The sequence below is a fragment of the Euprymna scolopes genome, chromosome 31, assembly GCF_053919585.1.
Source record: "Euprymna scolopes isolate OS-2025 chromosome 31, ASM5391958v1, whole genome shotgun sequence".
In the NCBI taxonomy this organism is placed as follows: Eukaryota; Metazoa; Mollusca; class Cephalopoda; order Sepiida; family Sepiolidae; genus Euprymna; species Euprymna scolopes.
The window spans coordinates 20,773,585-20,788,390 of NC_136512.1; the positions used below are offsets into that span (position 1 = coordinate 20,773,585).

Consider the following 14,806-nt stretch of genomic DNA (forward strand, 5'->3'; position numbering starts at 1 on the left):
TATAAATTTATTATATTTTTTACTAGAATATCTTTTCCAGTTTTAACAACTAGTCCTTTACTCTTCCATGTTTAAGCTTAACCTTATTACTTTTCATGCTTGCATTTTTCTATTGTAATATATTATTGTTTTAATTCTAGAGGTATTTATTAAAAAATAATAGAAAGTTTAATTCCAGTAACTATACATTCATGTATTTCCCCAATAAATAAACTTTTCATGTATGTGTCCCATCAGGAGGGCAGACAAAAAAAATCGCGTCTGAATTACAAAATATCTGATATTTCCCAAAGTCTCTGGCTTTGATGAGGGGGGGACTACAACTTACTGCTATGGTTTCTAATGATTTGAAATACCAGCAAGGGGAGACTTGATTCCAAATATTTCTCATATGTTATATCTCCCTTCTTTGGTTTTCATACATGAAGTAAATTTCACAGTGTATAAGTATTATTTTATACTGAAGATATTCATAATCGTACCCTATTTTACAAAAGAGGGGAGGTATAACATATGAGAAATATTTGGAACCAAGTCTCCCCTTGCTGTTATTTCAAATCATTTGAAACCATAACAGCAAATCTTAGTCTCCCCGCAATCAGGACCACACATACATATACATATATATATACATACATATATATACAAATATGTATATATATACATATATATATATGCATATATATATATATGTATGTATGTATAGAGAGAGAGAGAGAGAGAGAGAGAGAGAGATAAAAAGGAACAAACTGAGTTATGTGTTCATCAACGTTTCGTCTTTATTTCGAGACTTCCTCTGGATAAATGTGATTAAGAAAAACACCAGTACAAATATTTGAAAATGTTTCATGTGCATTGTACTGAGGTTTTTGTTAATCTCATTCATCCGAGGCAGTCTCGAAATTAAGACGAAACGTTGATGAACACATAACTCGGTTTGTTCCTTTTTTTCTCTCTCTATTTTATCGGAATACTATTTCCATTATTCTCATCCTATATATATATATATATATACAAATATATATACATATATATATATACATATATATATGCATATATGTATATATATATATATTTATATAAATATATATATATATATATTTATATATATATATATATACATGCATATATATATGTATATATATATATATATTATTTCATTTTCTATCTTCTATTACAGGCGGTGGGGTACCATCCCCTGGGTCTAATTCCGACGAAGGATCAGCTACCAACCATTCACGTTCGATGACTCCACCGCTGGGCGAACGCTGTAAGTAAAAACTTAGGTACTTGTGCCACATAGCGCAGCAAAAAATTCCCTTACTTTTGGAGGTTCCCTAGTTTTAAATTATGTAAGAATATTTTGCAAACAATTTATTTAACTAAAATTGTGTATTTTTTTTTAACTTCCCAGAAGTGGCCAGTGTTTTGTATTTTCTGGTATTTTTAGGGGGCGAGCTTTATATTTTGTTCACGAGATTCTTTTAGTGTGTCCTTTTTAATGTTTTTTGTTCTCTGTTTAGTAAAAGAAAGTATTTCCCGTAGAGGTTATTACTTATAAAGTGTGTCTCAATAATATGTATACACTTTTAAATGACCATAAAACCAACATTTATTATAAGGAAGAAAAGTTTCATACATCAAAATACTGTGACAACATATAAAAACCTGCTAATTATCAAAAGTGTTCAAATTGTTGGCCATTGTGGTCCATGAACAGCTGACAACGCTCACTGATTAAATCGAAAACGTTCTTAATCAGTTTAATTCATATGTGTACACATCTTCTTTCAATAGTTGCTTTCAACTCATTCATTTTGGCTCGTTTTATGTCATGAACCCTGTGTTTAACCCACCCAAAAAAGATAAACATCCATTGTGAGGTGTCAAATCCAGTGAGCGTAGAAAGTACTCGATACTTCCTCTTCGTCCTAACTATCTCTTCCGCAGGTGACTATCAAGATATGCTCTTACGTCCTGATTATAGTGGGGGAGAGTGTTCCAGCCTGCTGGAAGTGCCATGCTTTATTCCTAAACATCTCCTGGAAACGTGGCATAGCGTATTCATGTAGCAAGTTGAGATAATTTAAAGAGTGTATACATTTTATTGGGGCACCCTGTGTTTAATGTTTGTTGTGTTTAAATATGACGACGTCTAAGTACGTTTACATTAAACATTTTCAGTTCATTGTTAGTTTTGATGTTTTTATTCATTTCTGCAGCTCAAGTTATGAACCCTCCACTAAGCAAAGGACAATGCCGAGCATTTTGCATCCGCATGAAATCGACATTAACGAAAAGAGGCGTCCATGTCAAGTGTTCAGGATATCGCGTGAGTCTTTCCGATCTTGTTGACATTATTGACTTTTCTCGCACCTCGCTTTGTAGCCGTTCTCATAACGTCCATTGTTACGGGTACTATCGACTAAAGCACCGATGATGATCCAACGACGACAGAATACTTATTTTAATTATTCAAAATACTATTTCGAACCAAATTTTTTACTTTCATAATCGATGGTCGCGCATTTTTATATATAAAAAATGTGCGATTACCAAAACTCTTCGAATAAGCCTGACGAATTCTCACGAGGATGAAACGCGGAATATTCTGTGTAGCTTAATTGCCACATAACCTACGATATATATATATATATATATATATATATATATATATATATATATATATATATATATATATATGAGAATAATGGAAATGGTATTCCGACAAAATAGAGAAATAAAAAGGAACAAACCGCATTATGTGCGTGTGTGTGTGTGTTTTTTTTTTTTTTAGGTCCGGAAGCCACTCAGGGATAAGGGTTATTGTAAGTACAGTACGTTCGTGTGGATATTTAAAGTGTCTACTTAAGGGGGCGATTCATCAGGAATTTGTTTACGTTGGACTTGAAGACATCCGAGTTGTAGTCATGAGGGAAGCAGGCAGACGGAACAGAGTTCCACAGGCGTGCAGTTCTAAGTTCAACGTTTCGTCTTTATTTCGAGACTTCCTTTCTCTGTGTGTGTGTGTGTGTGTGTGTGTGTGTGTGTGTGTGTGTGTGTGTGTGTGTGTGTGTGTGTGTGTGTGTGTGTGTGCTATTTTTAATACTCGAATTCTTAATCGACTTATATTTTTAATCGATTTTCATCGACACTATATTTTAACTTATCATCACCTAACGCCGTTTACTGTATATTTCAGTTTTCACTTTTAATTCTCATTTTCGCTCCTTCGCACTTTTACTTCAACACTTGATGATGATTCGTGGACGAATCGAAAGCGCTCGTGACAGCAACAATTATGGAACTTTTATTAATATTTTTGATTTCGATATAATCTTCACTATACGGAAAGTCGAAAAATTAAAAAAGAAAAGAATCATAAAGCAAAGTGTCTCCGTTTCATTTAATAATATTTGCTCGAATATATATATATATATATATATATATATATATATATACTAGCAATCGGTGCCCGGCGTTGCCCAGGTGTTTTGAGGTTAATGCTGAGAAAAAAAAACGGTCAATTTTTTAAACTTTGACCCCTATTATGACTTCTTAACATTTATTGTTTAGGGATCAAGTAAAGGTAATAAGTTAGATCCATGTCCAAGGAATCTATATCTAAAATATCACGTGTTTAGACTCAAAATTGTAGGAGGAGTTTGGTAGAGTTCTCAAAGGTCAAATCGTTTGATAGCGAGGCCAAATTTCGCGAATTTGGCCTTTTTTTAAAGCAGTTTTGCCTTCAAAATTTATGTTTGGCCTTTTTCTTCACCGATGAAATCTGGGGACGCAACGGGAATTTTCGGCTAAAAAATGTTGTTACTATGCACATCTATGTATTGAAATACAATTTGTGGCAAAATTTTAGGAAAAACTAATGGATGGTTCTCTCGCAATAGTCCGAACAATTCGCTAAATTATCTCGTCAAAACCTTAAATCTCGAATTTTTGTGCATTTTTTTTTTCGGGGGGGGGGGCTAATTTGGCATAATAGTGTCCATTTAATAGTATTATCTTGAAAAAATAAAAAATAAGGAAAATTACCAAAAAAAAACAAACAAGAACAACAAAAGTGTGCCGTATTTTTAAAAGTTTTATTGCGTTGTTTTTATTTGCTTTTTTTATTTCATCGGTGGAGAAAAAGGCCAAACAGAAATTTGAAGGCCAAACTGCTTTAAAAAAAAGGCCAAATTCGCGAAATTTGGCCTCGCTATAAAAAAAAAAAAATGGGGAAATCCCCCTACTTGAACTTTCTGTTTAATTAATAATGACTCGCTTGTAGCGTTGATTTTTTTCTTTTTTCGCTATAAAAAAATAACTACTTGATGAAATTACGTGATTTTTTCTGTAGGAAAACTTTATCCCATGACGAGTACGTACAATATATATATTTTTTTTTTAATATTTCCATTTTTAATGTCAATGGAAAACTGCACAAGTACCCAAACCCGAAATGTGAAGACCACGAGTGAAGGCGCTTTTTTTTTTTTACTTTAGTTTCATAATGGCGGCCGTGATGTCGGAGGTTCGATTGTTAGATTGTAAGTTTCGTATTTTTTTAATTTGTAAATCGCAAGTTAGGAAAAAATTAAACCCTTCCAAGATGGACAATAAATAAAGCCATAATATTTTATGGTAAAGTTAAGAGCCTACGAACCATAGTTTTTTAGGAGATGTGATTATTGGATTAACCAATCAGAAATCGTCTGTGGCACACACATCTCTGTTTTTATAGATATATAGATATATATATATATATATATATATATATATATATATATATATATATAGGGAAAATAAAAGAATTTAAAACTGTAAATTACAATTTACAATTAAATTTATTATTCGACAAAGTGAGCCAAAAGTAAGTGGACAGTAAAAAAACATTTCATAATAATAAAGAATTGCATTAGTATAACTGATATCATCATCATCATCGGCGGTCACTCGTGTCCGAGTAAGACTGTCCTCCGTTGTGGCTTCTGTGGGTCCTCAGGTGAGCATAGAGCCCAATCCTAGACCCAATTTGTCTTGTGCAATGTGGGCAGATAAAAGTAGTGGTGGTGGGGTGGGGTTGGGTGTGTCTGGTTGATAATCTGTCCTTTCTGTGCTTGCGTTTATCCTCAGCAGCTTGATTTAGGTCACTACTATAAAGCGCAGCACCTTTGTGGACAGCGCTCCTCCATGCCAACCTGCTCCCAGCCACGTCCTCCCATGTCTCAAGGTTTCACATGGACCTTGAGACATAACTGATATATAAACCTATTAAAATGCTATTCACCATATAATATAAGTATACTAGTGTTTCATCCTTTCGGGAATCACCAGTACAGGGTGTCGCGATCAACGCCAGTCGAGAGATTCGAATCCCGGCAACAGAAGTCATGTCTGGCTTCATTAACAAGTACCCGAACCACTAGGCTACTGTCAACCGCGAGAGATATAGTTAAAATTTAAACATTAATTCTTATTAAATGATTTTAACGTCAGTCAGAGTGATCTAATCATTATATGACGATCTGCGCATGTGAGTTAAGTTGACCGACTTTATTTCAACTGAAAGTGCTTAACGATAAGAAACAAGTTTCTTAAAGGCACTGACATTATTATTTACTATAATAATTATTAAATACCTACAGACGCTACTGTTTCATCCATTTTTATGTGTGTGTGTGTGTGTGTGAGAGAGAGAGAGAGAGAGAGAGAGAGAGGGGGGGTGATTTCACTTCTAATGCATCTGTATTTTATTTAAGTTTTTTTTTTTTATCTAAATATGTTCTTTTTTTTATTTATTTATTTATTTTCTTATTTCTCTTTTTTATTTTATTTTTACGAAACCAAGGTTGTCCACATAATGGCATCTCTTCGCAGTCACATGAGTTTCCCGATGAGCCGCAAACAACCGCCATCACTATTGGGTCTGGTTGGCATGGCAATTGCATTGCCGCCGCCCACCATAACAGAACTCCGCATAGACAGCGACATCTTCATCACCCGGCTTAGCCCCGAATTCAGAATTCTCTATTGCGAACCGATGTAAGTAATAATAATGACGTTTAGACCTTTTTTATCGATTACGCTTCTTGGTGTGTTTTTTTTTGTTTGTTTTTTTTTTTTACATGTGTGATCTGTGAAACAAACGCATTTCAGGTGAAAACATTATTGCATATTTATGTGTCATGGCAAAATTTGTATAAATTACAAAAATTTTCGCAAACAGATCCAATAGGTGAGATGTTAAAAGTATTTAACGTAAATAAAAAAAAATCAGCCATAATTGCGTTTGATGAAAGATTTCTTAAAGATGGTGGATCCATGATGAAAGTCAAGGGTTATTTCCCTTGTTTGTCATACTGAATTGGTCGCACAACTGCTCCTAGTTAAAACATACGATAAAACTTTCTGCCAGGGTTTACACCTTTAGCCTTTCCCCTGATGGAGTTAATCCCGCAACGAAGCGGAGGTTTTAAATCAGACTTACTTTCTCCTAGTTGAGCTACCATCCAACTTTGACGAGCCCCACTTGCCTGAAGTGATTGGTTTTAAGGCGCAAGTGGACCACCTATTCCTCTTCATCCAGTTAGTAGAAACGGTTTCGCCGGGCTTAGTAGCTAAGCCACACGAGAAGTCCAGGAGCTGGATTGGGTTATCAATGGCTATTTAAGACACACACAATGAGGGCATTTTTTTAGGGAGAGGGAGTTTCTCCACACTAACATTCTCGGTTGTGACAATCTTTGATGTTGTCAGTCTGTGGTTTTATCCATTACGCACATGTTGACTCGTAAGCGACCTCCTTTAGTCAACAAAAAGGCAGTCATCTTCCATCATGATAATGCTCCTCCTAGCATAAATGATTTACAATGGTTGTATTAATACGATATATAAACCTATATATTATGAATATCTCCAGTATCAAATATTACTCATGTACTGAAATTTAATATTATATAGGTTTTTGTTAATCTCATTCATCCAGAGGAAGTCTTGAAATAAAGACGAACGTTGATGAACACATAACTCGGTTTGTTCCTTTTTATTCCTCTATTTTGTCGGAATACTATTTCCATTATTCTCATCATATATATATATATATATATATATATATATATATATATGTATATATATATATACTTCATTTACTCATATAAAATTAATATACGAAAGTATAAATTTATGCGTAAACTTTAAGTATTTACTTCAAAAGTGCTCAATACGTAGATAGAGGTAGTTAGTAAGTTATAAAATATAAACGGCGGTTAAGCTACACTGAATATTTCGCGTTTCATCCACTCTAGGACTCTTCAGGCTTATGCGCCTAAGCCTGAAGAGTCCTAGAATGGATGAAACGCGGAACATTCAGTGTAGCTTAACCGCCATATATATTTTATAACTTACTATATATATATATATATATATATATATATATATATATATATATATATATATATATATATATAATATCTAGCTTTCGGTTGTCTAGCCTTCATTTAAACCTACTTCCGGTTTGGCGATGGGCGCAACAGCAAGTTCTTGCGAAAATCTACCAAGAAACGAGTTTACATGGTGACTCAGATCTGCTACTTTAAATTTTTCAAGTAAAATATTGGAAACAGATGAAAACAATTAATAAATGGCGATTCATCTATAATATAAATCTCACCTGTCTTTTTAAATGTATGTGTATGTGTATGTATGTATGTATGTATGTATGTATGTATGTTTGCATGTCTTACAAAATCTTTTGACAGAGGCGATGGATTTTCACAAGATCTGTATCCTTTTGAAGCCCGACCCTTCGGACTACAAATATCGAAAAATTGACCAAAAACATTGATTCCTTCACCCTACACTGGCCACTTTTCTACTGCTTCCCTCCTGGCTACAACTTGGATGTCTTCAAGTCCAACGTAAACAAATCCCTGATGAACCGCTCCCTTAAGTAGACACTCTAAAATATCTAATTATATTCTTAGTATCAGCCTGTACTTAGTGTAACATAGTGTTATGGCTGTATGTAAATAGCGAGCCATGTGCGAAAGGACGTCACGGTAAGGAAAAGAAGACTATAAAAAGAAGAGAGAACGTGTTCGAAAATAATATCACATTCAAGACACGCATGACGTTCGAGAGCATGTTCGAGAAGACGATCACGTGAAAGACGTCAGAGACGTAACGAAAAGTCACGCATGGTGGGAGAATGAGGAAATAAATGTCGTTTAGAAGAAAAAAAAGCGAGTTGAATTTCTTTCTTATTCTTTGTCTACTTTGCGACTGAGACTACAATGTGTTGGGTAACGTTACTTTAGGATTGAACATTCACCTTCCAGAAGACGATCTGTTAAAACCGATTAGACTAATCACTTTATCTGTTGCACCAGAAGCTCCATATAAACAATAGTGTGAATTTTGTGAGCCTTAAACTTATTCAAGTGTTTCCATTTTCTTCTTTCGTTTTTTTATGTTTTTTTTTTTTTACCAAGTTAGACATAAGATCTTAAAGAGGGCCCTACGCTACATCGGTCAAAACGTGATAAGAAGAGCCCCCAAAATAAGAACAGCAGTTTGAATAATCCAAATAATGTTGGAAATTTCAAATTCGCTAATTTCGAGAGCACGTCCGAGAAGACGATCACGTGAGAGACGTCACAGCCGTAACAAAAAGTCACGCCTGGTTGGAGAATTAGGAATAAATAGCGTTCGTGAAGAAAAAAAAAAGCGAGTTTGGAAAGAAAAATGTTTTTAATAGAAACGTTTTTGTTCCAACAAAAAAATGTCTAAAACGTAATTTTTTTTAGTTTTGTTTGTTCTAGTTCGACATTTTTTTTTTATTTATTTAAATGGTATTTGATTTAAGGAATTTTAATTTCTTCCGCAGAATTTCTGACATGATGGATCTAACTGCTGAAGACATGACGAATAAAATTCTCTACGAGTTCTGTCATGCTGGGGACCTGCAGAAACTTCGAAAATCCCACATGGACAGTAAGTAACAGTTCATTCCATAAATCATCAAATCTTCAATGCCAATCCTTAAAAGCTTACTTATGAAAAATATATATTACTTCGGCTTTCCCTCTTGAAGGGTTCCGGTATATATTTTGATAACTAAGTTTTTACGAATCTTATGAACTTTAAGGATTTCAATTTCTGATCACCACGTTGTATCCTCTTCAATCCAAGAAAAAACATCTCCAACTATTTGGATTTTTTTTTTTTTTTTTTTTTTTTTGCGGAACATATGAACTGTCTCTGATGAGATGTTATGTTTTTACAGTATTAAACGAAACACGTGTAAGGCAAAATAAAATATTATAAAAGAAAAAATAAATATATATTTGGTTTGCAATGTTCACTACTCACATTATATATATATATATATATAATATAATATATATATATATATATATATATATATATATAATATATATATTGTTATTATTGTTGTTTTTTTTTTCAAGCGATACATACGGTTAATATTGGCTCCGCCTCGGAGCTCATTTTTTTGATTTACTTAGAAAGTCGCCCTTTTTAATTTGGACATTTTTTAATTTTAACATTTTTATTTATTTATTATTTTTAAAACAGTAATCTACGTACACGCGTGTTTCAAGGTCATTACCTCTCGTCAGCGTAGTTCAACTGTTTCTAGGGATCGAACCTCAGACCATGTTTACCACAGTCCGGTTCCTTAACCGTTAGGCCATAATCCCTAGATTAATTATATTGTTTATTTTTATCACTTATAACTTTAGATTTTGTTATTGTTGGTTTTTTTTTTGTTTTTTGTTTTTTTCAAGCGATACATACGGTTAATATTGGCTCCGCCTCGGAGCTCATTTTTTTATTTACTTATATATATATATATATATATATATATATATATATATATATATATATATATATATATATATATATATATGTAAAGAGAGAGAAAGAAAGAAAAAGGAACAAAATAAATTGAACTCTATCAAGGCAGGATAAGTCCTTTCTAGCAGCTCCTTCCCAGATGTGGCAACAGAACTCCATCCTTGGACGTACCTGGCTCCTACATAGATAGAGAATTGTATCAGCAGTAAGATATTTACTGGATTAATAGAAGGATCCCACCATTTTTCCAGCGGTCTTGATGTATGTATTCCATTTCAAATCAGGAGTAAAGGTCAAGCCCAGAAGCTTGTAAAAATATTAGGCCTCCCCCAGACGAGAGCTATTCCATTCTTTCATGAAAATCCCTAAGTACTGCGTCAATTTAGAAAAATTAAATTTTTCACTCACCGAGGAACGAACAGATGAAGTGTATCATCAAAGCAGATTCTCCACTTAAATTGCCTTTCTTGGTTAAATGCAAGAAAAAATTACAAAAACAAAAAGAAAGTAACCGTCTTTTATTTTACCGCGGTATCTTTCATTGCACGTGCGTTTGATAAATTTGCATTGGCTTCGGTAAAAGATTTCCGTTAACTGGTTGGCAGGCCGATCCAACCCGTGGATCCATCGATCCATAGATCCAAATTTTGTTCCTAATGCTTCGCTTTCTCTTTCAGTTCTCTCGAAAGGGCAAGTGTGTACGGACTATTATCGGATGCTGAATAAACATGGCGGATACTATTGGATTCAGACATGTGCCACGACCATCTGCAACGCCAAGAACCTCGATGACCAAAACATAATCGCCATTAATTACGTGATAAGGTCAGTAACTCGTACGCTTGCCCGTTAAAACTAACACACATACACAAACGCACACACACACGCGCACATATATATATATATATATATATATATATATATATATATATATATATATATATATATAATATTTATTTATATAGACATGTACAAGCTGCGCATAAATAAATATTAATACGTAAATAGCTCTTTGTGCCATTGAGAACTCGGTAAAACTTGCGAAGAATGCGCTGTTTTACGGTTGTTGTAAAAATGGAACGGAAATCTAAATTTCGGTCCGTTTTAAATCCTGTAGATTTTTACATTACGTCCAACTCATCATTCACATTCGACATGTCAACTTTATAAGTTTTCGGATGTGCTGATAAGGTTGTGGGTGTCTATTCAGAAAGCCGTTCTTAACATGGGGAGGTCGGAGGTGTTTATTCGTTGTAAGCATACCTGAAAACCTATAAAAGTCGGCATTTTCAATGTGAACGGTGAGTTGTAAATAAAAATAAATACCAAAAAGGTTAACCAAATATATATATATATATATATATATATATATATATATATATATATATATATATATATATATATATATAATTTGTTTTTGTTTTAGCGATACGTTTTGGAATGAATTCAATTATTTACGAAAGTGCAATTTTACCTAAATGCGAGTTGGGAATAATGTTCCCTTTAACCAATTTGGTACCCCCACGTGGGGAGCTACATACATTATTTTTAAAATATAATTATCCACTGACACTTGTTTCGTCGTCTACGACTCATCAGAGTGGCTGAATCTAGCGAGATCCGAAATCGGGACCCGACGGTAAGGAACCTAAACCCCTTACCGCTCATCCATCTCGCACGACTGTTTTAAAAATAATATATATATGTATCTATATATGTATATATATATGTATATATATATGTGTGTGTGTGTGTATTATATATATATATACATATATATATATATATATATATATATATATTTAATGATTATTGTTTAATTATAACTATCAAGCCCCTTAAAGAATACTGAATTATAACAAAGGCAGTCAACTAGCAATATTTACGGCTTCCGCTTGTGCAAACACTCTAGATTGTTTAATGTATTCGTCTGAATTCGGTGCTTAATCGTTCTTAATTCCCTTCATTTCCGTGGCAATTGTTTGGCGGCTCTGAAGGAGACACTCGGCAAATGGCTTCATGGCTGCGGCAGGAAGTGTTGCCGCACACTGATGATTGAGTAAGCATCAAACACTAGTTTCTGTAGGTAAATGTGAATAATTATTATTTAATTTTACACACACACACACACACACACACACACACACACACACGCACGCGTGTACCCAGCGTTACAATCTTCAAAGGAAGAAAATTTTAAAAAATATATACACACACGCACTTTGAATGCTAACGGCTTTTTGTGTGCTTGAAGAAAACATGATTTCTATGTTCCAAACGTAAACATTTTCAAATATTTTACTGGTATTTTATTTCTTCAAATCAATCATCTCGAGGAAGTTTTAAACTAAAGATGAAAAATTAAGTGTAGTCAACCTAACGGTGACGATGACTTTACGAAAATGTCGACGCAAAAAAACGACCCCTCCTTATACACACCTGCCAAGTTAAGGGTGAAGGACTGAATGTTTTTGGCCAATTTCTCAATATTTGTCGTCCGAAGGAACGAGCATTAAAACCATACTGATTTGGATCCGTCGCGGATGTCGAAAGTTTTGGCAGACACACAAATACACACACACAAACACACACACACACACACACACAAATACACACACACACACAAACATACACACACACAAATTCACACACACACACAAATACACACGCACACACAAACACAAACACACACACACACAAATACACACACACACACACATTGCCTTATATATGCCTGGAAGAGTCATATTCAAATAGATCTTTACCTTAATGGCTATACCCGTGCCCCTCCTCCCGCTGCTTACTCTGCCCGCTCACTCATGTTTTCTATCATTCACACTGAGAAAGATCGAAGGATCGGTCGAAATTATGTGTGTTTGAAGGAAACATTCTTGTTTTTTTTTTTCAAAAGACTTTTTGTATTCCTACACGTCAACACACAGGAAATAAATACAGAAAAGATATAAACATTCATATATTTTTCGTATTGATTTTTTATTCATACATATTAATATATATATATATATATATATATATATATATAAAAGTGAACGTGTCTTTGTGTCTGTCTGTGTGTCTGTGTGTCTGTCTGTGTGTGTACATTTCCCTACGCAATAACTCTGTCAATTTTTAGTCAACAGACTCGACATTTGATAACTTACTAACTTGATTTGAGCCCAAAACAATAAATTTTAAGGGGTCATAATAGGGGGTCAAAGTTTTTAAAAATTGACCGTTTTTTTTTTTTTGTTTTTTTTTTTTGTTTTTTGTTTTTTTGCTCACAATCCACTTCCAAATACTCGGGCAACGCCGGGCACCCATGCTAGTACGTATATATTTTTGTTTAATCTATAAAAGTGAACGTGTCTGTGTGTGTGTCTGTCTGTGTACATTTCCCTACGCAATAACTCTGTCAATTTTAAGTCTACAGACTCGAAATTTTATATACCGGGTACTGAGATTTGGGAAAATCTTTGTAATCCATTTTCAGCCAGAAATTTTGCTATTAAGGGGTCAAAGTTCAACGATATGACCTTGAGAACTCTACCAAACTCCTCCGACAATTTTGGGTCTAAACACTTGAAATTTTAGATATATGTTCCTTGGACATGGATCTAACTTAATAACTTGATTTGAGCCCAAAAGAATAAACGTTAAGGGGTCATAATAGGGGTCAAAGTAAAATAAATTGACCGTTTTTTGGGTTTTTTTTTTTTTTTTGCTCAACATACTCCACGAAATACCCCGGCAACGCCGGGCTGAAATGCTAGTATATATATATAAAAGTGAACATGTCTATGTATCTGTCAGTGTATCTGTCTGTCTGCCAGTCTGTGTACATTTTCCTACGCAATAACTCTGTCAATTTTAAGTCTACAGACTCGAAATTTGATATACAGGGTACTGAGATTTGGGAAAATCGATGTGATTGGTTTTCGGAGAGAAATTTGGCGATTAAGGGGTTAAAGTTCAACGATTTGACCTTTGAGAACTCTACCAAATACCTCCGACAATTTTGGGTCTAAACACATGAAATTTTAGATATATGTTCCTTGGACATGGATCTAACTTAATAACTTAATTTGAGCCGAAAACTATAGATGTTAAGGGGTCATAATAGGAGTCAAAGTTTAAAAAATTGACCGGTTTTTTTTTCCTCAACATACACCTCCAAATACCCGGGCAACGCCGGGCACCCATGCTAGTATATATATATATATATATATATATATATATATATATATATATATATATATATATATATATATATATATATACAAGTGACCTTCCTGTGTGTGTACGGAACAGTCTCTACCAAACTACTCTGTTAACATGAAACTTGGTATATAGGCCTTGTGGAACAAATCCGATTTGTTGTTTTAGCCGGACAAATAGCTGTTAGGTGGGTCAAAATTGAAACTAATATTCTATTTAGTTAACCTTACCAGTGATATCGCTTATACATAAGTAATATATAAAAGAAAGATGTTCCGTTTGTGTAGAGTTTTTTTTTGTTTTTTTTTAATCCATTTGAGACGAGGCTTCATAATTTGTGCATTCATTCTTTTGCGGCCTCATCTCCATAGTTGTTGTTTTTTGCTCCACCACATTTCGACCAACTCATCCTTTGACTTTCTTCAGGTGATTAACCGCGACGGGATAAGAATGCAGAGTCATGTAAGTGCATCCCAAGTAATTACTGCCTTCCATAGTTGTTGTTGTTTCAAAACGTTTTGGCCGACTAATCCTATGGCCTGCTTTGGGTAGGAATTAAACCGTTATCTTCTGACAACGCTGACCTAGAACCGTAGAAACTCGCATTTCTATCCACTGGGTCAGGGATCCTGAAGTTTAATCATCCGAAGAAGGCCAGATCATGTCGAAACGTGGTGAAACATACAACTATGAAGATGCGGATAACAGTCCGCAA

The 14,806-nt window shown here is 34.1% G+C and overlaps 1 protein-coding gene across 2 annotated transcripts in view; it reads left to right on the plus strand.

Moving 5' to 3' along the window:
- LOC145255665 (uncharacterized) overlaps positions 1–14,806 on the plus strand; it is a 1,188,349-nt gene that overhangs the window by 1,165,818 nt on the left and 7,725 nt on the right. For both annotated transcript variants that reach the window (XM_080114222.1, XM_080114223.1), the window contains 5 exons: positions 1,181–1,270; positions 2,223–2,332; positions 5,849–6,042; positions 8,885–8,991; positions 10,554–10,701. In XM_080114222.1, coding sequence (XP_079970348.1) covers positions 1,181–1,270; positions 2,223–2,332; positions 5,849–6,042; positions 8,885–8,991; positions 10,554–10,701 — 649 coding nt within the window. The remainder of the gene's footprint in view (positions 1–1,180; positions 1,271–2,222; positions 2,333–5,848; positions 6,043–8,884; positions 8,992–10,553; positions 10,702–14,806) is intronic.